This window comes from Grampus griseus (genome assembly GCF_964374135.1).
Source record: "Grampus griseus genome assembly, chromosome: 8".
Taxonomy (NCBI): Eukaryota; Metazoa; Chordata; class Mammalia; order Artiodactyla; family Delphinidae; genus Grampus; species Grampus griseus.
The window spans coordinates 31,418,025-31,440,316 of NC_139002.1; the positions used below are offsets into that span (position 1 = coordinate 31,418,025).

Consider the following 22,292-nt stretch of genomic DNA (forward strand, 5'->3'; position numbering starts at 1 on the left):
TATGCAGCCAACATAGGAGCACCACAATACATAAGGCAAATACTAACAGCCATAAAACGGGAAATCGACAGTAACACAATCATAGTAGGGGACATTAACACCCAACTTTCACCAATGGACAGAGCATCCAAAATGAAAATAAATAAGGAAACACAAGCTTTAAATGATACATTAAACAAGATGGACTTAATTGATATTTATAAGAAATTCCATCCAAAACAACAGAATATACATTTTTCTCAAGTCCTCATGGAACATTCTCCAGGATAGATTATATCTTGGGTCACAAACCAAGCCTTGGTAAATTTAAGAAAATTGAAATCATATCAAGTATCTTTTCTGACCACATCACTATGAGACTAGATATCAATTACAGGAAAAGATCTGTAAAAAATACAAACACATGGAGGTTTGTATGCACTACTTAATAACCAAGTGATCACTGAAGTGATCAAAGAGGAAATCAAAAAATACCTAGAAACAAATGACAATGGAGACACGATGACCCAAAACCTATGGGATGCAGCAAAAGCAGTTCTAAGAGGGAAGTTTATAGCAATACAATCCTACCTTAAGAAACAGGAAACAACTCAAATAAACAACCTAACCTTGCACCTCAAGCAATTAGAGAAAGAAGAACAAAAAAAACCCAAAGTTAGCAGAAGGAAAGAAATCATAAAGATCAGATCAGAAATAAATGAAAAAGAAATGAAGAAAACGATAGCAAACATCCATAAAACTAAAAGCTGGTTCTTTGAGAAAATAAACAAAATTGATAAACAATTAGCCAGACTCATCAAGAAAAAAAGGGAGAAGACTCAAATCCATAAAATTAGAAATGAAAAAGGAGAAGTAACAACTGACACTGCAGAAAAACAAAGCATCATGAGAGAGTACTACAAGTAACCCTATGCCAATAAAATGAACAACCTGGAAGAAATGGACAAATTCTTATAAATGCACAACATGCTGAGACTGAACCAGAAAGAAACAGAAAATATGAACAGACCAATCACAAGCACTGAAATTGAAACTGTGGTTAAAAATCTTCCAACAAACAAAAGCCCAGGACCAGATGGCTTCACAGGCGAATTCTATCAAACATTTAGAGAAGAGTTAACACCTAACCTTCTCAACTCTTCCAAAATATAGCAGAGGGAGGAACACTCACAAACTCATTCTACGAGGCCACCATCACCCTGATACCAAAACCAGACAGAGATGTCACAAAGAAAGAAAACTACAGGCCAATATCACTGATGAACATAGATGCAAAAATCCTCAACAATATACTAGCAAACAGAATCCAACAGCACATTAAAAGGATCATACACCATGGTCAAGTGGGGTTTAACCCAGGAATACAAGGATTCTTCAATATACACAAATCAATCAATATGATACACCATATTAACAAGCTGAAGGAGAGAAACCATATGATTATCTCAATAGATGCAGAGAAAGCTTTTGACAAAATTCAACACCCATTTATAATAAAAACCCTGCAGAAAGCAGGCATAGAGGGAACTTTCCTCAACATAATAAAGGCCATATATGACAAACCTACAGCCAACATCATCCTCAATGGTGAAAAACTGAAACCATTTCCACTAAGATCAGGAACAAGACAAGGTTGCCCACTCTCACCACTCTTATTCAACATAGTTTTGGAAGTTTTAGCCACAGCAATCAAAGAAGAAAAAGAAATAAAAGGAATCTAAAATGGAAAAGAAGACGTGAAACTGTCACTGTTTGCAGATGACATGATACTCTACATAGAGAATCCTAGGATGCTACCAGCAAACTACTATAGCTAATCAATGAATTTGCTAAAGTAGTAGGATACAAAATTTATGCACAGAAATCTCTTGCATTCCTGTACATTAATGATGAAAAATCTGAAAGTGAAATTAAGAAAACAATCCCATTTACCATTGCAACAAAAAGAATAAAATATCTAGGAATAAACCTACCTAAGGAGATAAAAGACCTGTATGCAGAAAATTATAAGACTCTGATAAAACAAATTAAAGATGATACAAATAGATGGAGAGATATACCATGTTCTTGGATTGGAAGAATCAGCATTGTGAAAATGACTCTACTACCCAAAGCAATCTACAGATTCAATGCAATCCCGATCAAACTACCACTGGCATTTTTCACAGAAATAGAAAAAAAAAACTTCACAACTTGTATGGAAACACAAAAGACCCTGAATAGCCACAGCAATCTTGAGAACAAAAAATGGAGCTGGAGGAATCAGGCTCCCTGACTTCAGACTATACTACAAAGCTACAGTAATCAATACAGTATGGTACTGGCACAAAAACAGAAAGATAGATCAATGGAACAGGATAGAAAGCCCAGAGATAAACCCATGCACATATGGTCACCTTATCTTTGATAAAGGAGGCAAGAATATACAGTGGAGAAAAGACAGCCACTTCAATAAGTGGTTCTGGGAAAACTGGACAGCTACATATAAAAGAATGAAATTAGAACACTCCCTAACACCATACACAAAAATAAACTCAAAATGGATTAAAGACCTAAATGTAAGGTCAGACACTATCAAACTCTTAGAGGAAAACATAGGCAGAACACTCTATGACATAAATCACAGCAAGATCCTTTTTGACCCACCTCCTAGAGAAATGGAAATAAAAACAAAAATAAACAAATGGGACCTAATGAAACTTCAAAGCTTTTGCACAGCAAAGGAAACCATAAACAAGACAAAAAGACAACCCTCAGAATGGGAGAAAATATTTGCAAATGAAGCAACTGACAAAGGATTAATCTCCAAGATTTACAAGCAGCTCATGCAGCTCAATAACAAAAAAAACAAAGAACCCAATCCAAAAATGGGCAGAAGACCTAAACAGACATTTCTCCAAAGAAGATATACAAATTGCCAACGAACACGTGAAAGAATGTTCAACATCATTAATCATTAGAGAAATACAAATCAAAACTACAATGAGCATCATCTCACACCGGTCAGAATGGCCATCATCAAAAAATCTAAAAACAATAAATGCTGGAGAGGGTGTGGAGAAAAGGGAACATTCTTGCACTGTTGGTGGGAATGTAAATTGATACAGCCACTCTGGAGAACAGTATGGAGGTTCCTTAAAAAACTAAAAATAGAACTACCATACGACCCAGCGATCCCGCTACTGGGCACATACCCTGAGAAAACCATAATTCAAAAAGAGTCATGTACCAAAATATTCATTGCAGGGCTATTTACAATAGCCAAGACATGGAAGCAACCTAATTGTCCATCATCGGATGAATGGATAAAGAAGATATGGCATATATATACAATGGAATATTACTCAGCCATAAAAAGAAACGAAATTGATATATTTGTAGTGAGGTGGATGGACCTAGAGTCTGTCATACAGAATGAAGTAAATCAGAAAGAGAAGATCAAATACCGTATGCTAACACATGTATATGGAATCTAAGGGAAAAAAAAAAAAGGTCATGAAGAACCTAGGGGTAAGACAGGAATAAAGACACAGACCTACTAGAGAATGGACTTGAGGATATGGGGAGGGGGAAGGGTAAGCTGTGACAAAGTGAGAGAGTTGCATGGACATATATACAGTACCAAACGTAAAATAGATAGCTAGTGGGAAGCAGCCGCATAGCACAAGGAGATCAGCTCAGTTGTTTGTGACCATCTAGAGGGGTGGGATAATGAGGGTGGGAGGGAGGGAGACGCAAGAGGGAAGAGATATGGGAACATATGTATATGTATAAAAGTGATTCACTTTGTTATAAAGCAGAAACTAACACACCATTGTAAAGCAATTATACTCCAATAAAGAGGTTAAAAAAATTTTTTTAATAATATAAAAATAACAGGAAAGAAAAAAAGAACAGATATGGTCCTTAACCTTCAAACAACCTGAGGTAAAGCAGATATAATAGGTCTTCTATTGCTGATAAACCTCCTGTAAATTGATGCAAGGGGCTGAAGAAATGACTTCCTCTGGATTTCACTCCTTAAATCCCCATGATTAAACATAAGTAAAGAGGGGAGAGATATGGGAACATATGTATATGTATAACTGATTCACTTTGTTATAGAGCAGAAACTAACACACCATTGTAAAGCAATGATACCCCCAATAAAGATGTTAAAAAAAAAAACAACATAAGTAAGGAATGAAAACAATAAATAAAATAAGGTAAATTAAAAAAAAAAGATCCACGATTTTCAGAGAATATGAAACAGAAAAATACAAAATGAATAAGCAAACAAAAAACACACTCAGGCAAGTCATATTCAAACTGAATAAAAACCAATAACAAAGAGAAATTCTTGAAGGGAGCCACCGAAATAGAAAAAAGAAAAATGAAGATTATATACAGAAGAATAAAGATAAAAATTATGGCAGAAACCTTATCAGAAACCATGCAAGCAAGAAGACAGGGAAATGACATCTTTAGATTGCTGAAAGAAAACAACTGTCAACCCACAATTCTATATCCAGTGAAAATATACTTCAACAGTAAAATAAATATTAGAATTTTCCAAAAAAAAGACAACTTGAGAGAATTCAGTGCCGTCAGGCCTAATCTGTAAGAAATACACAGCGAAGTTCTTCAGACAAAAGCATATGATGCTGGAAGAAAACTGATCTACAAAATGAAGAACACTGGACATTCAATAAAGACAAAACATATGCTCTTATATTTTAATTTTTTTTAAAGATAACTTACTGTTTAAAGCAATAGTTTAACAATGTATGTGTTTATGAAACTCATGACAACGATGACACAAGAAATGGAAAAGAGGAATTGGAAATATTATAAGGATTTTACATTACATGAAAAGTAATATAGTATTACTGAAGGTGGATAAAGTTTATTTAAAGAGGTATATTTTTAACTATATGTATTCATAGATGACATGACTGTGAGTGTAGAAAATTCCAAAGTATCTACTAAAAAAATCCTGGAAGTAATAAGTAAGTTTAACAAGGTCAGAGAATAAAAGGTCAATATATAAAAGTTGATTTCATTCCCATATACAAGTAATGAAAAACTTGTATTTTAATTTTTTTGAACCTCATATTTATAACTTGAAAAAGTGAATTAACAAAATGCAATAAGTTCTAGAGGTCTGATATACAACATTATAACTATACTTAACAATAAAGTATTATATAATTAAAAATGTGTTAAATGGGTAGATGTCATGTTAAGTGTTTTTATACTACAAAAAGAAGATAAATTAAAGAGGCAAAGGAAACTTTTGCAGGTAATGTATCGATATGTTCGTTGTCTTGACTGTGATGGCGGCTTTGTAAGTGTTTACATATATCAAAAGTTTGTCAAATTGTACATTTTAAGTATGTGGAGTTTATTCTTTGTCAATTACGTCTGAACACATAATTTTAAGTTTTAAGAAAGTGAATTAACTAGTTATCATTTTTAACAAAATATGTGCAGGATCAGCATGGCAACAGCTACAGAACATTGATGAAAGAAAAGAAAGATCTAGATAAACGGAGAAACATATCATGTTCATACATTGAACAATTTAATACTGATAAGGTGGTAATCTTCCTATATATGATCTATCAATTCAGTGTAATCTCTAACAAAACTCTAGAAAAATTTTGTAGGTATCCACAAGATGTTTTTAAAATTTGTTATGGTATACCAAACAAAGAGAATAGCCAAAACAATCCTAAAAAATAAAATCAGAATACTCACGTTACTTGATTTTAAAACTTAGTGGAATTCCACAGTATTACAACAACACAGCATGGAGAAAAGGATAGACATACTGATCGTTAGAACTAAACAGAAAGTGAAGAGGAGACCTGCAGAAATATAGTCAGCTGATTTTTTACAAGTGTAATGGCACTTCAATGGAGAAAGAACAGCCTTAGATAAAACACCAAAAGTACAACCCATGAAAGAAATATAAATTTGACTTTATCAAAATTTAAAACTTTCACTCTCTGAAAGATATAATTATAAGAATGTAAACCAATCCACACTCTGAGAAAATATTTGCAAACAACTGATAAGGAACTCATATTCAGAATATAAAATGAACACTTAAAACTCAAAAATTAGAAAGCAAACAACCCAATTTTTTACATGGACAAAAGATATAAACTTCACTAAAGAACATATTTAGATGGCAAATGAGCATATGAAAATGTGCTCAAGCATTAGGCATTGGAATTAAAACCACAGTGACATATTGCTACATGTCTGTTAGAACGGCTAAAATAAAATTTTTAAAAACTGACAACATCAAATGCTGGTAAGGATGCAGAGCAACAAGAACTCTCCTTTACTGCTGGTGGGAGTGAACAATGGTACAGTCACTCTGGGAGACAATTTGGCAGTTGATTTTTGTTTGTTTGTTTTGTTTTTATGAAACTAAACGAAGAATCATCACACAGCTCAGCAATTTCACTCCGAGATATTTATCCAAATGAACTGAAAAGCCTGACAAGACAGAAGACAAGACTTCTCTGGATCCACAAAGATCACAGAAATGTCTCACTCTTCCTATTAAACCTGGAACTACTATGAAGGGAGACACTGCAGAGGTTTCTCCCCTACGAGTCAATAGGGAACCCCCTCAAAATTTGCCCCACCTCCTCTCCTGGCTTCCTTAAGTCTCAGCAAAGCCTAACCGTGAAGACATTTAGCCTGAGAATTAAGATACTATATCCTAAAGAAGCTGGGAGAATTATCCAGCATGTACTTGAAGAAATTGTGAGAGTCCCCTTAGGACTGGATTTTGAGGGTGCCTGATCAAGGGGGCTAGAACATAAAACAGGATAAGAGAGAGTTTATTGGTCTGGGAGCACCTTCTCAGGATATGGGATATAACACTCTGGAAGGATATTAGAAGATTAGAACATTTGTTGCTTGCAGGCTCCTACAAGCCTGGAAAAAGCAATGGCCCAGGCTTAGTAACAATGAAATGCATGAATTGCTCTGTAAGATGGGACAGGACGGGATTAAAAGGCAAAAGAGGCTTCCCTGGTGGCACAGTGGTTGAGAGTCCGCCTACCGATGCAGGGGACACGGGTTCGTGTCCCGGTTCGGGACGATCCCACATGCCGCGAAGCGGCTGGGCCCGTGAGCCATGGCCGCTGAGCCTGCGCGTCCGGAGCCTGTGCTGCGCAACGGGAGAGGCCACAACAGTGAGAGGCCCGCGTACCACTAAAAAAAAAAAAGGCAAAAGGGCATTTGTATCTTGGAGTGGATATATTATGAGGTCAGAAGGTCAACCATAGCATTGTGTTTGTCAATAAAGAGAATACGCTATTCACCAAGGTTATCACAAATGTGCTGGTGAGAGGGATCTAGCATCAGAAAGAAGTTCAGTGGTAGCTATCCTCTCCAGGATTGGGATGATGATAAAAGTGCTTACAGAGCTTGGCTACTGATATCACTCAGATGATAGGGCATTTAACTGCCAGATGCCAGCAGACTGCATTTTTGTAATGGCCAGCAAGGATTGAGCAGGAACCAAGATGGCTTGGCCCACATGGAATTGCAGAGATGGTTAATAAAATGAATAGGATCCCCGGGGGCAGAACAGATACAAGAGAAGCCAAGAATACTGCTTTAAGATATAATCAAAAGAAATCAAGAAAGTGTGATCAGGAGGCAGAGGGTTGTTTTCTCCAATTAATGTAATGATCCTTTTTTCCAGTTCCCAGGACTGAGACAATTTTCAGACTTCGAACTCCTTGATTGATGAGGTGACCACATCCCTAGGTGTAAGTTCCCTGTGACACCGTGACACAGTATTATATACTGTAATGATTACCCAGTCCTAATCCAAAGGGACCTATGGCTAATAACTCAAGTGACTGTTCATTAGGAAAATGGGAAGATGCATACATTTAGATTTCACACAGGGTATGAGATTTCATTGATACCTGGAGACCTGAAGCATAACCCTCACCTCATGTTAGACTGGGAACTAATGAGAATCAGGTAAGAAATGCAGCTCTGGAAAATCCCAGAGCATAGTGAGACTGTTGGGTCTGCAGACCCACCTAGTGGTCATTCTCTTGGTAACTGAACATGCACTGGAAACACAGAAGACCTCACTCACGAGTCTGGCAGTTGACGCTCTCTGAGTTACCTCAGCTGGGGCTGTTGCCCAGAATATCTTCATATAACCTCTTCATGTAGTTGCTTGGGGGCTTCCTCACAGCATAGTAGTTTGCTTCCTAGAGCGAGGATCCCATTACTGTCAGATGGAAGTTATTCTACCTTTTGTGCAACACAGAGTGTCTTATCTGTTATTGCCACAACCCTACCCGTGTTCAAAGGGACGGAACACTTTCGACGGGGAGCAGTATTGAAGTTACATTGTAGGAAGAGAATGAGGGATGGGATATATTGTTGAGTCTATTTGGGGGTAAGGAGGGGAGGAATAAAACCCGCTATATCCGCTCTTCCTAAGAAGCTGATCTCAGGGATCTGCATCCAGAGAGTGAGGGCCCTGGATATAGTGGATTCAATGAGATAGCTCCACACTTCAAGCTCCACATTTCTATTAAATGCATCTCTAGTTCTCTGGAAAATTGGCACAGTAAATATTTTTTCTGTTGTGGGGCCCTTCAAGGACAACTGGACAATTACTCTGAATACAACATAGAAAAAGAGTGTTGACACAGATATGCACAATACTGAGTGGGAGAGATGTTCATCTCCTCATAGAGCACCAGGAAAAGACTTGGTGATTCTAGGACTGAGTGGTGAAGAAGGTCAGTACCTCTCCTCTGCAGGAAACCCCTTCTGATGTCTCCATATTTCACTGAAAGTCTTATTAATATGGGCCTTGTGGACTTCTGTCCATGGGAGTATTTCTGAGTAGAGGGTGGCATATCCTGCCTTTAATAGACAGATGTTAAAAACCCATAGCTGAGTCATCCACTGGACCTTACCAGTAAGTGTGGCCCGAAGAGACTGAAACTTGCCCCCACTCTCAGACAGAAATTGTTCTATTCTCACAGTCCCCATGCCTCCCATACTCTGAAGGGACAGTCAGCCTAGTTCTTGTGGCCTCCCACTCTTCTGGATTGTGGAAGTTTCTGATGCTGGCTCTGAGACATGGCATCTCTTTGCAAAAATCTAGTGTCTATATTACCATTCTGCTGTGAAGGAACAGGCCCTGTCCTTGCCACAGGCTTTTGACTGTCTTCTTATATGCACCTCTCCTCTGGCCCTACTGAACCATGATGTCTGACAAAATCACTCTGACATCTTTCTCCTTCTCCTTCAGTCCTCTGTCTGGCCCGGATCTCAGTACAAAAGTCTGGAATGTCTCTACCCACATTCCAGGGCTCTGCCCTTGCTCTTCACTTTCATAACAAAAGATATGTTGATCATCTAAATATCCCAGAGTGAGAAATGGCTGCTGCTTGTTCTTACCTGAGACCCAGCAATAAAGATGTAGGATCAAAGGGAGGAAGTGGCAAAAGAAGTTTTCCAGAATGTTCAGTCACGTTCCTGTGATGTGGCCTCATTTCCAGAAGCTGGAGTGAAGGTTCTCCTGTCCTGACTGATTCCACAAACATGTGAGGAGGTCACGCCTAACAGGACAAGGGGTATTTGGGATTATGTAATAGGAAGAAAGGAAGAGGAAAGTAAAGTCCAGGTAAAGGATCAGAGATGAGATTAGAACAATAGAGACATCAGGAGTAGAGAGGAACTTAGAGAAAGCAGTGCAAAAGAAGAGATGCATTTGTAGAGAAATTAGCATAAAAGGGTTACTGTGACCCTGCGGGCAGATATAGAGAAAAAGAGGTTCAAACAGTGCCTGGACCAAAGTAAACTGACCTTACTTTAATAGATGTGCCAACAAATCCAAAAGAGAGATAATCCTTGGGGAATTTCAGCAGGGTTGTAGACAATATGAGATACGGATATGGGAGGCAACAGGCAAAACTTCCTGCACATTTCAAAATTATTCTCGGTGGTAGAAAATCCCATTTCAAGGAGTTGGCATGAAGCTTCTGCTGTTTCTGAACACCCAAAGTGAAAAAGACAGTGGAGAGCACTGTGGCCTGTGGTTAAGAGCACAGGCCCTGAAGCTAAACTGCTGAGTTTGATTCTCAGACCCATTGTTCACTAGCCCTGGTCAACTTGAGATGAGATGCGGCCATGCTCCCATTTGCAAAACAAACTAGGTACCTATCTCAAAGGGGGGGTAATTGGATCAGTGCCTTGCAGAAGTTTTAATTACTACTATATTGAGTACATGAACAAAATGACAACAAGAGAGAGAGGGAGCTCACTCACGAGAAAAGCAAAAATACACGAATTGAAGCAAAGGTAATAAAAATCGAATGAGAGAGAGAGAGAAAACCCAAATGTGAGACAGTAGTTGATGAAACAGGGAAAGCATTTAAAAGATTTTCAAAACTTTGAAATTTGTTGTAGAAGAATGATGTAGGAAAACAGACATATCTGTATATAACCCAGAGTGGAGATTTCATCTGTTTTTCACACTCAGCATTCTAAGTCCCACCCCCACTCTCCATATCATGACCCACGACAGTAACAGATCTCAAGTATCTCTACTTGGAGCTCTTCAACCTGGCTTAAAAGACACAGTAGGAAATGGCCAAAGGTCTCAGCTAAGGAACTCACAATCAAGGAGGCGGGCTTTAGTTAGTTGGACCTTCTTTCATTTAGTTCTCAATTTGTAGGGTAGCAGTAAAATGCTTTCTCATGCTCCCACACCTCCTAAAATGAATCCCTAGATGGTTCCACCACGCTCTTGAACCTTGGTGTGGCTTTTAATAAGAGTTTCTCAGAGCCAGAGGGTCTCAGCTGCCCTTAGAGGTAGATGACATCAGGATCCCTTTAGGCTCCTAGTGGAGCCACAAAGAGATGGGAGACATACTGAAGCTGTGTGAGGACCCTAGGCATAGTAAAGCATGAAGAAGTGAGTTCATAAGTCCTGGGATCCTCTTTTCCCCCAGAGACCCAACTCAGCCCACAACCAGGACTCAAGTTTCCTTTTGCTTGATCATGCCGTAGCCTGCCAATTGTCTCTGAATACAGCTCCCTTAGATTAGCGAGTTCTGCATCACAGCCCCCGTTCTAGCACTGAGAACAAGCACCCTACTATTACACAGAGCAGAGCTTCTCATAGCTTCTCCCCATTCCTCATTCTTTTGGAGATTTGGCCACTGCAGCATGAGTACAATATTCCTAGGTGGGAATGCCCACAAGCCCCATCCTGGGTTTACATGAAAACAGACATTTAAGAAGCCTCCTGGTGTCAAAGGTTCTAAGTGGGGCTCTTCTCCCCTCTGTTCCTTGAAATAAGTAATAAACTCACAGAAACAGGGAAGGAATAACCACAAGAACAAATTGGATGAATTTCCTCCTTTATACAAACCAATTCAGTGAACGATAACAGTAAAAAAAAAACTGTACTATTCCTTTCAAAGCCATTATATGAAATCTTTCATCAATAATCACCCCTGCTTAGCCTATCACTTACCTGAAACCAGCTTCTCACAATTAAAAAAAAAAAAAAGAAAAAGCAGATAAAAGAGAAAAAAAATTTCTGAATTTCATTTATCCTTGAAAAACATGGCCTCTTTTTCTTGCTATTTTTCTCCAGAGACAAGATCCCCTCAAAGATTAAAGTCTTTCAGAAGGGTGGGAATATCTGACTTTCTTCTCTCCCCTTCTCATTTGCATGTGTGCCTGTAAGCTCACACACACTCAAGAGGTTTTCAAAAATATACAGAAATTGCTGTGATATCTGAAATACATTTGAAAACATCATCTCATCCCTAGAAGATTTGCTTCTGAATTTTTCCCAAGAAGGATATCAACATTGCAACTGATTTCACACCATGTGGATCTTTTCTTTCTCTTCCCCTCAATCCTTCTTTCAATATATATAAAAGCAATCTTACCAGTCAATCCCAGTAAATTTTGTTGGCTAATTTTCTTAATAAAATTTTCTCCAATGGAACACAAAATTTAAAAAGAAGTATACAAAAATATTAACAAAATCATTAATAAAGGCTACTTATGTATTCTGGGTTAAAAGTTTATTTTTGTTATTTTGTACTTTACAGATTTTTTTGCAAGTAGCAAAAATATGAGTGCAAGATTGTATTAGAAGAGGAGATGTAGTTGGTTAACCCTATGGTACCCACAGACATTTGTATGAACTATAATGAAGCCTCTTTCATTAATAGGAGCAAACTCAGAACCTGCCAAAGAGGGGAGGGGAGTCTTCAGGTGCAGAGGCCAGTTCTCACTCCAATTCCACTTCTTTGAAGGTTTTCTGGATAACCCCCATTACCATCAAGGTGACCACAGGTGGGTTTGTTCCACATAATATGGTCCTGGTCTAATTTTTATTCAAGCAAGGGGCAGAGATGAGGTTGGAACTTTGATTAAAGGCTTAATTCAAACTACAGGGAAAGACAAACTAACAGTAACCAGAAGCAAGGTAATTTTGTTTTATACAACTCACTTTTCTCACCTTCTAGTTGATGCTTCGTCTCAAGGAACCCCTGTTGCCTGATTTTGTCTGTCCCCAACACCAGGAACTGATTCTCTGTATCCCTGCCCACTGTCCACATTCAGGAAGGGGAGGAGACGAGAGAGGGCAAAAGAAGCTGCCCTTCCCAGCTGTGCTTTGTTTCCTTTATAAGAAGGGATCCTAGTCAGATTTGATGTTAATTATCAAGACTGACTTAGCCTAATAGGTGCATCAGAATCACCTGCAGGGCTTGTCAAACCACAGCTTGCTAGGCTTCAACCACAAAGATTCTTTTTTTTTTTTTTTCGGTACGCGGGCCTCTCACTCTTGTGGTCTCTCCCGTTGCGGAGCACAGGCTCCAGACGCGCAGGCTGAGGGAAGCCCAACCACAAAGACTCTTGATTCAGTAGATCTGAGGTGGAGCCACAGAGTTTGCACATCTAACAAATTATGAGATGCTGCTGTTGGTGCTGGACCGCAGTTTTAGAATCTCTGACTGAACCCATATCCATTAAAGATGATTCTTTTAGAGACTTCCCTGGTGGTGCAGTGGTTAAGAATCCACCTGCCAATGCAGGGGACACGGGTTCGAGCCCTGGCCCGGGAAGATCCCACATGCCACGGAGCAACTAAGCCCATGCACCACACCTACTGAATCTGCGCTCTAGAGCCCACGAGCCACAACTACTAAGCCCACGTGCCAAACTACCGAAGCCTGTGTGCCTAGAGCTCATGCTCTGCAACAAGAGAAGCCACTGCAATAAGCCCACGCACCACGATGAAGAGTAGCCCCCCCGCTCGCCACAACTATAGAATGCCCACGCGCAGCAACAAAGACCCAATGCAACCAAAAATTAATACATTTATTTTTTTAAAAAAAGAGCTTCTGGGGTGGAGGGTCAGATAAAGTCACATTTAGCAAAGTCTTCAGTCGTCATGGGCTCACAGATTGAATACCATGCATTGGTGAGGAATTCCTCGCAGGACTCAAGAGATGCAGGTGCCTCTAGCTTTAGCCCCAGGGGATCACAGTCAAGGGTGTGCGGGAGACTGGTCTCTGCAGCTGGGACAAGACTCCTAGAGGCATAAGATTGGTCCAAACTTAAACCCTCACATAAGTTCACGGGGGCCCTGCAGTTCCCAGCATCGTCCCTGGGAAACACTCTCACAGTCCCAGGAACGTTGGGAGGAATCAAAGGAAGGCTGTCAAGGACACTGGATGTAATACCCTCCAGAGATGGCAGGCATGGGCCAGGGTGCATCGGATTTTCGGGATCCAATGGAGGACCCAAGGGTTGAAGATCAGGGGCGCAACAGCACCCGGAAGGCTTAGAAGGATGCTGCAGCCATGGGCTCAGCAATGCAGGGTTGTCCATCAAGGGATCGCCGGCAAACGGCAGCTGAGCTTCTAAGTCCAGAGATGGGTGTGTTGTGTCTAAGGACAAGCGCCTCTTAGTCCGGGCCCGGACAGTCGGATCCTGAGTCCCCTCTTCCTGAGGACGACGACGAGCACCGTATCGTCCAGGTAGGGGGAGATCCGCAGCAGATGGACCTGCGGTCAGCGGCGGAGTCAGACCGGGTTCCGCGGAGCTGTAGGCAGCCGCAGCCCCGAACTGGGCAGCAGAGCAAGAACCCCGGGCCGGCTAGGGGGGCGGGGACGCAGGATCCACAGGGACTCGACAGCGGGTCCCATGGCAGGCGGCCACGGGCGGACGGCGGTGCGAGGCGCTGCGGGACGGACAGTGCCTCCGGCGGAGCGCGGGTCCCCCAGGCGCGCGGACCTCCCTCCAGGCGTTCAGGAACTGGCTGCTGGGCACCGTGGGCTGCGTGTGGTCCACCACGGTCCGGTCCTGCCCGCGTTTCCACAGCTCGTAGCGCTCCGGTTGCAGGATGCGCACGAAGGCGTCCATGGAGAAGGCGACCCGGGCCTCCCCGCAGCTGCACTGCGATGCCAGTTTGCCATAATCGATCCAACGCGGGGAGGCGAAATTGATGGCTTCCGCGCAGTTGAAACCGTGGTTGAAGCCAGAGTGGTAGCCATAGGCAAACGTCACAATGAACTCTCCAGCCTCCTGAGTGACCCGATCGAAGGGGATGCCGTTGTCCTTGAGGACCGTGGGCGAGATGAGAGCCACCTTGTGCTGCAGGAAGGCCTCACAGCACCGCGAGCTGCCCGGGAAAAGCTCCCTGGCCAGGCGTTCCAGGAGCCGGCTGTGCTCCAGGGGCACCACGTACCAAGTCTTGGGCTCCCTGAAGTGCAGGTAGTTGATGCTGTAAAGGTCCATGTCCTCCGTGTGCCAGGCGAAGGCGGTCTTCCACATCCCGAAGTAAAGGCAGGGGGTGTTGATGCCTTCGATGACCACTCCGCACTCCTGTTCCAGCAGGTCCTGAATGGTTCCCAGGTGTCCAAGTTTCCACTGCTTCGTGTTTTCATCGAATAAGGAGCCACTGACGTCCGCACCATATACTGGTGAACCATAGGGGCGCGTTTTCCAATATTTTCGCTCCAGATCCTCAAAATCAGAGTAGAATGGAGTCTGGTGTGTTTCACTGTTTGTTAAGCAGCGATACTCGCTCACGGTCATGGCTTTCTTCTTTTTGTGGTGCTGAGTAAACACACCTGCCTGCCCAGAAATCACCGGCTGGAGGGGAGCGGCTATTAAGATGTCATCGATGTCACATAGGTCTCTCTGGCTTTCCAGTCCTGGGCTGGAATGATCTTAGCCAGGCCTGCTCGGTGTGCACCTTGGGATTCCATATAAGCAATGTATTTATTGAAATCATTAAACTCTTCTTTGGTTGGACGAAATACCATTATGCTACAACTTGGGTTCTGGGCCCAGTTGGACTTAGACTTCATAGCTTTCATTAATAAGCAAGAAACTCCCAAGCTTTTACTTATGTTCTGGATAGGTGAGGATGCTGGAAAACACTACTTTTTCAAAAATGGGTTGGAGTATATCAGCAGGAACCCCCAGTAGACTTTAATGCAATGAGTTGATAATATTTCTTAGGCTTGCTGATTCTGCAGGGGACTCCACACTGGGCAGAAGCCTTGCTCTGGACTGATGCTGCTGAGCCTGCAAGTCTGTGATGTCCTTGGTTGACACTTGGCTCTGGTCTCTTGAGCTCTAGTGAATCACCACCCAGCCCTGGGTGGGTATCTCAAATGTAGTGTCTTCAGGGCAGTGTTGGAAACAAAAGCTAAGAAAAAATACAATAGAGACAGGTTGCAAACTAATGTTTGGAAAGAGTTACTAGGGAACTACAAATAAAACACCACCATGGAATATAATTGCATATTCAAAGAAAGGCTAAAATTTCATAAGATTGACAGGACAAGAAATGATGTTGTTGTGAACAGTGGAAATTCCTGTACTCTAGTAAGGAGAATGGAAATCATTACATTCACTTCGAAAAACTATTTGGACAGTATCCACTAAAATTGAACTTACCCATGTGCTATGATTCATGCCTAGGATATGTATATGTCTGTGCAATGAAAGTCAAGTCCAAGAATGTTCAGAACAACATTATTTCAGTAGCCAAACACTGGAAACAACTCAAATGCCAGTCAACATTAGAATGGTTAATTACATTGTAGTATATTCATACAATGGAATACAATACAGCAATGAAGATAAACAAGAACTACATGAAAATATAAGAATAATTCTATAAACAGAATACTGAGCAAAATTATCCAGACTCAAAAGAATACCTATTCTTTGCTTCCATTTATATAAAGAGAAAAAGGAGGCAACGTAATCTATGTTAGAAGTCAGAGCAGTGGTTACCTTTGTGAAAGAGAGAGGTTGTGAGTGGGGGAGTGAGGAAGTCTCTAGAAAAATGTGAATATTCTATCCTGAAGCCAGGTGCTGGTTACACAGCCATCAGAATGGCTCACTGTCAAAAATCATCAAGTTATGATGATTTTTACAAATTTCTGTGAAATAATTTTTTTAATTATTTAAATAAATTTAAAAATATAGTTTAGGGTTAAAAGCATTAAAGGAGACAAATATCTTTCATCGTACCAAAAGAAAAAGCAAGGGTGATTAAAAATATATGAACTAAACATTCAATTGAAGAAGCTACAAAATAAAGAAGAGAAAGAAGGGGTAGGAGTAAAAAATAACAAAGAATAAAGACAAAGTTAATGAAAGAAAACACATACAACACCAAACACTGATGACCAAAAGTATTCTTGGAAGAAATTAATGATAGCAATAAAACATGGGCATAACTGAGCCTAAGAAAGAAGGGGAAAATAAACCACTAGGAATGAAACAGTGCACAAAAGAACTTTTAAAATCTCAAAAGAGAATCTTAGGAGAAACGTGACAGCAAGATTTTCAAAAGATAAGAGAAAAGAATAATTTTCTGGAGAGGAAACATATCCAAAATGGATCCAAGAAACACCACAAAGCTTGAATAATACCCCAGTATAAGAAGCTGGTTCAAAGTATGACCCCTGAAAGTCCAGGGGACACATCATTTTATATGTGAATCTAGAAAAGTTGCAAGAAACAGTTAACTCTTATTGTGCAAATTGTCTCAGAGCATAGAAAAAGTTGGAAAGCTACTCAGATGAGGCTATTCTGATCTCTGATAGCAAAACGAAAAAAGGACAATAAAAAAATAAAGCTACAGGCCATCTTTGTTTATAAGCATAGATGAAAAGATAAACTGGAATGTTATCCAACGAAATACAGCAATATAATAAAAGAATAATACATCATGACCAAATAGAAAGGAAGGATGATTCAACATTGGAAAATTTAATGATATAATTCAGAATATTAACAAAGTAAATGAAAACTACCATCCTCTTATAGGTACCAAAAAAGCATCTGATGAAATGAAAAATCCGTTCATGATTTTACATTCTTACTTGCAAAGCATCAAGAGAAAACTTGTTTTGTAAGATAAAGAATTTCAAGATAAAAAATAGCAAGGAGGGCTTCCCTGGTGGCGCAGTGGTTGAGAGTCCGCCTGCAGATGCAGGGGACACGGGTTTGTGCGCCGGTCTGGGAAGATCCCACATGCCATGGAGCAGCTAGGCCCGTGAGCCATGGAGCGGCTGGGCCCGTGAGCCATGGCCGCTGAGCCTGTGCGTCCGGAGCCTGTGCTCTACAACGGGAGAGGCCACAACAGTGAGAGGCCCACTTACCGCAAAAAAAAAAAAAAAAAAAAAAAATTAGCAAGGATCACTCTTAACAGTGAAACAAAAGTAACATTCTCATTAAAGTTAGGAAAAAGAGATGCATCAACATGAAAAGCTGCTCAACATCACTAATTATTAGAGAAATGCAAATCAAAACTACAATGAGGTATCACCTCACACCAGTCAGAATGGGCATCATCAGAAAATCTACATACAACAAATGCTAGAGAGGGTGCGGAGAAAAGGGAACCCTCTTGCATTGTTGGTGGGAATGTAAGTTGATAGAGCCACTATGGAGAACAGTATGGAGGTTCCTTAAAAAACTAAAAATAGAATTACCATATGATCCAGCAATCCCACTACTGGGTATACACCCAGAGAAAGCCATAATTCAAAAAGACACATGCAACCCAATATTCATTGCAGCGCTACTTACAATAGCCAGGTCATGGAAGCAACCTAAATGCCCATCTACAAACGAATGGATAAACAATTCGTGGTACATATATACAATGGAATATTACTCAGCCATAAACAACAATGAAATTGAGTCATTTGTTGAGATGTGGATGGATATAGAGACTGTCATACAGAGTGATGTAAGTCAGAAAGAGAAAAACAAATACCGTATATTAATGCATGTCTGGTGAAGCTAGAAAAATGGTACAGATGAAATGGATGCAGGGCAGAAGGTGAGACACAGATATAGAGAACAAACCTATGGACACCAAGGAGGGAAAACCGTGGTGGGGTGGGGATGGTGCTGTGCTGAATTGGGCGATTGGGATTGACATGTATACACTGATGTGTATAAAACTGATGACTAATAAGAACCTGCAGTATAAACAAACAAACAAAAAACAACTAATACTACACATTCTTTGGATTATTTGTATGGAAATGTTAATATAAATGTTTCAGGCATTATATGAAATTTCTAAAAATCTTATATGTTCTGGTATAATGTTATAAGTCATAATTCTAGTTATTACTTTAAAACGTATATCTCAGAAATAACTAAATTTCCTTGTCAGTTGCATTATTATGAACTTTCATCAAATCTTTAACCGTGGTCATTTTTAAGTCTTTTATCATTTACAGACAGTTCTGGGTGTACTCTGATGCTTTTGCAAAAATGTTCCTATAAGAGGTTTTCATCTTCAAGGAATTCATGGAAAAGACTCTGACAAGTACAGGTTTCTGGTAACTGACTATACTGCTGAATTGAATGAATAAGCATTGTCAAAACACTAATGGAAAACTGATGAATTCATAAAAGTGCTAACAAAAGATCAAGACTTGAAAAAATTTAATTACATGGCACTGAGTGAACTGAGGCGGATGGTTATAATTTTTTTGACTTTCTGTTTGAATAATAAAAAAAAATCCCACAAGGACTCAGAGGCAGAAAATATACAAATCAATTTTCACTGCAAGGAAAGGAGCTGTTACTGTGGAGGATTACTGGACTGAATGTCACTATTATGACATAGTATGAGTGTGTTTCGTGTTTGGTAATTGCAATCCTTGTTGCTCTCGTTGTGGTTATCCATTTACAATGCTTGGTGTCAGTTTATTTATCCCTTAGAAAAATAAAATACAGTGTGTGTGTGTGAAAAAAAAGAAACATATTGAACATACTCCAAGATCAACTTGAACTGTATGGAGCATATGTAATAGTTATAATTTTAGGACAGAAAATATATGTGTACAAATAAACAAAGAAAAAAAGAAAAAAGCAAACTATTTCATTAACCCAATTTCAAGTGCTCCCTTAATACTGTTTCTTAATCCTTTTAAGCTCCCTAATTTCCACCATTCAAATATTTTCTTTCACCTTTCCCTGTCCTCAAACGTCAGGCACACCTATTCCACCCCACTTAGAATCCTTCGAATGTCCTAAAGTCCCTAAGTGATCTGGCCCACCATCACCTCTTGACCTCTCCCCTTTCTACCCTGCTCCTTGTTCTCTCCTTCCAAACACATTCCTGGCTGTGTCTCAAAAAAGGCCGGTATACTCTTGTCTGATGGTCTTAGCACCATGGCAACTCTCAAGCCTCAACCCAAACATCACCTTTTTAGTGAAGGCTCCTCTGATCCTCTTGCCTTGGATAAAAGTAGAGACAATTTTCTTTCCAAGAAAACAGGTACTCTCTCAAGAAAACAGTTTCAAGTGAAACTTGAACTGATGGTCAGTACCCATGTATCTCTCCCAGATTCTACTCAAATCAGCCCCACTCTAACTGCATCATTCCTGATGCCATCACAGTTGAATGGAATCAGCTCTTCCAAATGTCTAGTAAAAGGCCTCATTTTTAAAGTTATCAGCCCACAAAACACAGGTGTTTTGCCTGAAATTTTTCCTTTAAGATTTCTTACAAGAAAATATATGGCATCTAAAGGTTATACAAATGTCAGGGTCCTTTTAGGTACAGAGGGATTTCCCTGGGAAAGCTGCCAGAATGGGCGGAGCTAGCACAGTGCTCAGGGCATTAAACACCAGTAGTATCTGGACAGCACAAGAACCAGGGAGAGGAGAAGAAAACCATGCTAAAGAAATCCGTAAGGAAGAGCTCAACTGCCTTTAGAGAACAAAGGCATTGAACCTTCCTCACCCTGTAGTCTCCCCAGTAAGACTAAGGAAGATCAGCTGGCCTGCCATTGTTCCAAGTAATAGAAACTCCCCACATCTCCTATGGTCTGCAAGAGGTGCCAGAGGTCCCTATATGTTATCTGGGGTCCATTCAACACAAGAGGAAGCTGGGGCCCAATCCTCTACCACCTCTCTCCCCAAAGAGGTCACCACTATTTGGCTTAAACATAACACTTTTATCCTTTGGGTCTGGGATCAGGGACAAAATAATAGCAAGGAAGGGCTTGCTCTCTGTGACCCCTGCTGGTAGCTTTTGTAAGAGTGCATCAAATGCAAGAGGGAAGAGATATGGGAACATATGCATATGTATAACTGATTCACTTTGTTATAAAGCAGAAACTAGCACACCATTGTAAAGGAATTATACTCCAATAATCATTAAAAAAAAAATAAGAGTGCATAAAACGAATGTTTCCTGCAGACCAGAATACTGATGGCAGGGGCCCCTTGAGTGAGCAGTAGTAGCTCTTTATACCTCTGCCCTGGAGCCTCGTGCACCGTGGAATATGCAGCAGGTAGGTAATGGAGGATCAAAAGAATACGCTCTTCTCCTTTTCTTACTTTAATGTCAACGATAGAAGAAACAATCTCAAGGTCTCTACAGAATGTATTGGTAATAAATGGTGGGTAGGGGAAGTGGTTGACAATCTAGCCTATTCCTGAGGGAGTGTCACAAATGCACTTAACTTAGCCTCTAAAGATTGGGTGGAAGTCAAATAATATCTCTCTTCCTATTCCAGAAACACCTGATGAGCACTCAAGGGTCTTGGGGATAGATTGTTATGAAGGAGAAGCATTGTTCAAAACTGACCCTAGATGTTCATCCTAAGATGCCTGAACAGTAGGCTACCATAGACTCCTTCCATGACTGGAGGGCTATAGCATCCAAAAGGGCCCAAGGTCCCCAGGTGCCTCCTAATGTACAGGGCTGCTGGCTTTCCCAGACGGCTCCTGTAAATGGCTGGCAGGATATCTAGGCAGCTTAATTCCCCAAGCAGTCTGAAGGTCCCTTTCCTAATAAAGTGGCTGTCTTCAAAGCCCTATATGAAGGAAGAGCAATGGGGAAGGGGACTCCACTACAACAAAGCCCTCCTTAACATGGGATGCCTCTCCATGTAGATGCTGAAGAAATGCAGAGCCTATGTGTGCCTTGGCCCTGATGTGTTTCCTGAAGTTGTCTTTTATGACTTTGTGGAATTTTCTTCCATTCATAAGGGGACTCAAAAGGTGGGAAAAAAGCAAATAGTAAGGTTTCATCAGGGTTAGGGTTTTCCAGCCATGTGTATCTCAAGGAGAGAGGAACAAGCGTCTTGATGGATTGGATGGAGGGATAAGAGAGTGATTAAAATGATGGGCCAGTAAATTTATCCTGGGTAAAAAAGGAAATGAGAACATGAGGGCAATGATGGAGAATGAAACAGTGTTTGATTCATGGGCTGAATGTCTCCATTTGGTCAAATACTTCTATTAGAACACTAGGAAATGTAAGCTAGAAAGAGAATGGGATGCTGGAAACATAGGTGGTACTATCATTATTCCCATTTTATGGAGGAAGAAACTGAGGTGTAGAAAAATTTATATTTAAGTTAATAGCTTGTGTTCTCAATCCCTACAGTTATTTTTGTACTTGACTTATCTTCCATATAAAACTACTTTGAGAGCATTCTCTAGGCCTTTTTCATCATCATATTTTCCAAGGGATCTTGGTACTTCATATAGTGCACACTCCAAAAATGTTTATTAAAAAAATAAGTAACGAAAATCATTTGGCACACACTGCAATCTCTCTCCTCTTGGTTACACCCCATCTTTCTTCCTACTCTCCTGTCTCAGGAGAAGAGAAGATACTCCCCCTCTCCAGAGCTAATCTTGCCATTTAAACTCCTTAAATTGACACCTCCCATGCATTCCAAAACTGTGGTCAATTAAATGATCACTATCAC

The 22,292-nt window shown here is 40.4% G+C and overlaps 1 protein-coding gene across 1 annotated transcript; it reads right to left on the bottom strand.

Annotated features, from left to right (window-relative positions):
* Positions 1-13,428: 13,428 nt before the first annotated feature.
* Positions 13,429-15,398, bottom strand: LOC309826069 (lysine-specific demethylase 4D-like; the record flags this gene model as incomplete). Its single annotated transcript, XM_082660057.1, is given in 3 exon segments — positions 13,429-14,172; positions 14,176-15,209; positions 15,212-15,398. Coding segments are annotated over 3 exon segments (1,965 nt in total).
* Between the last annotated feature and the right edge of the window lie 6,894 nt (positions 15,399-22,292).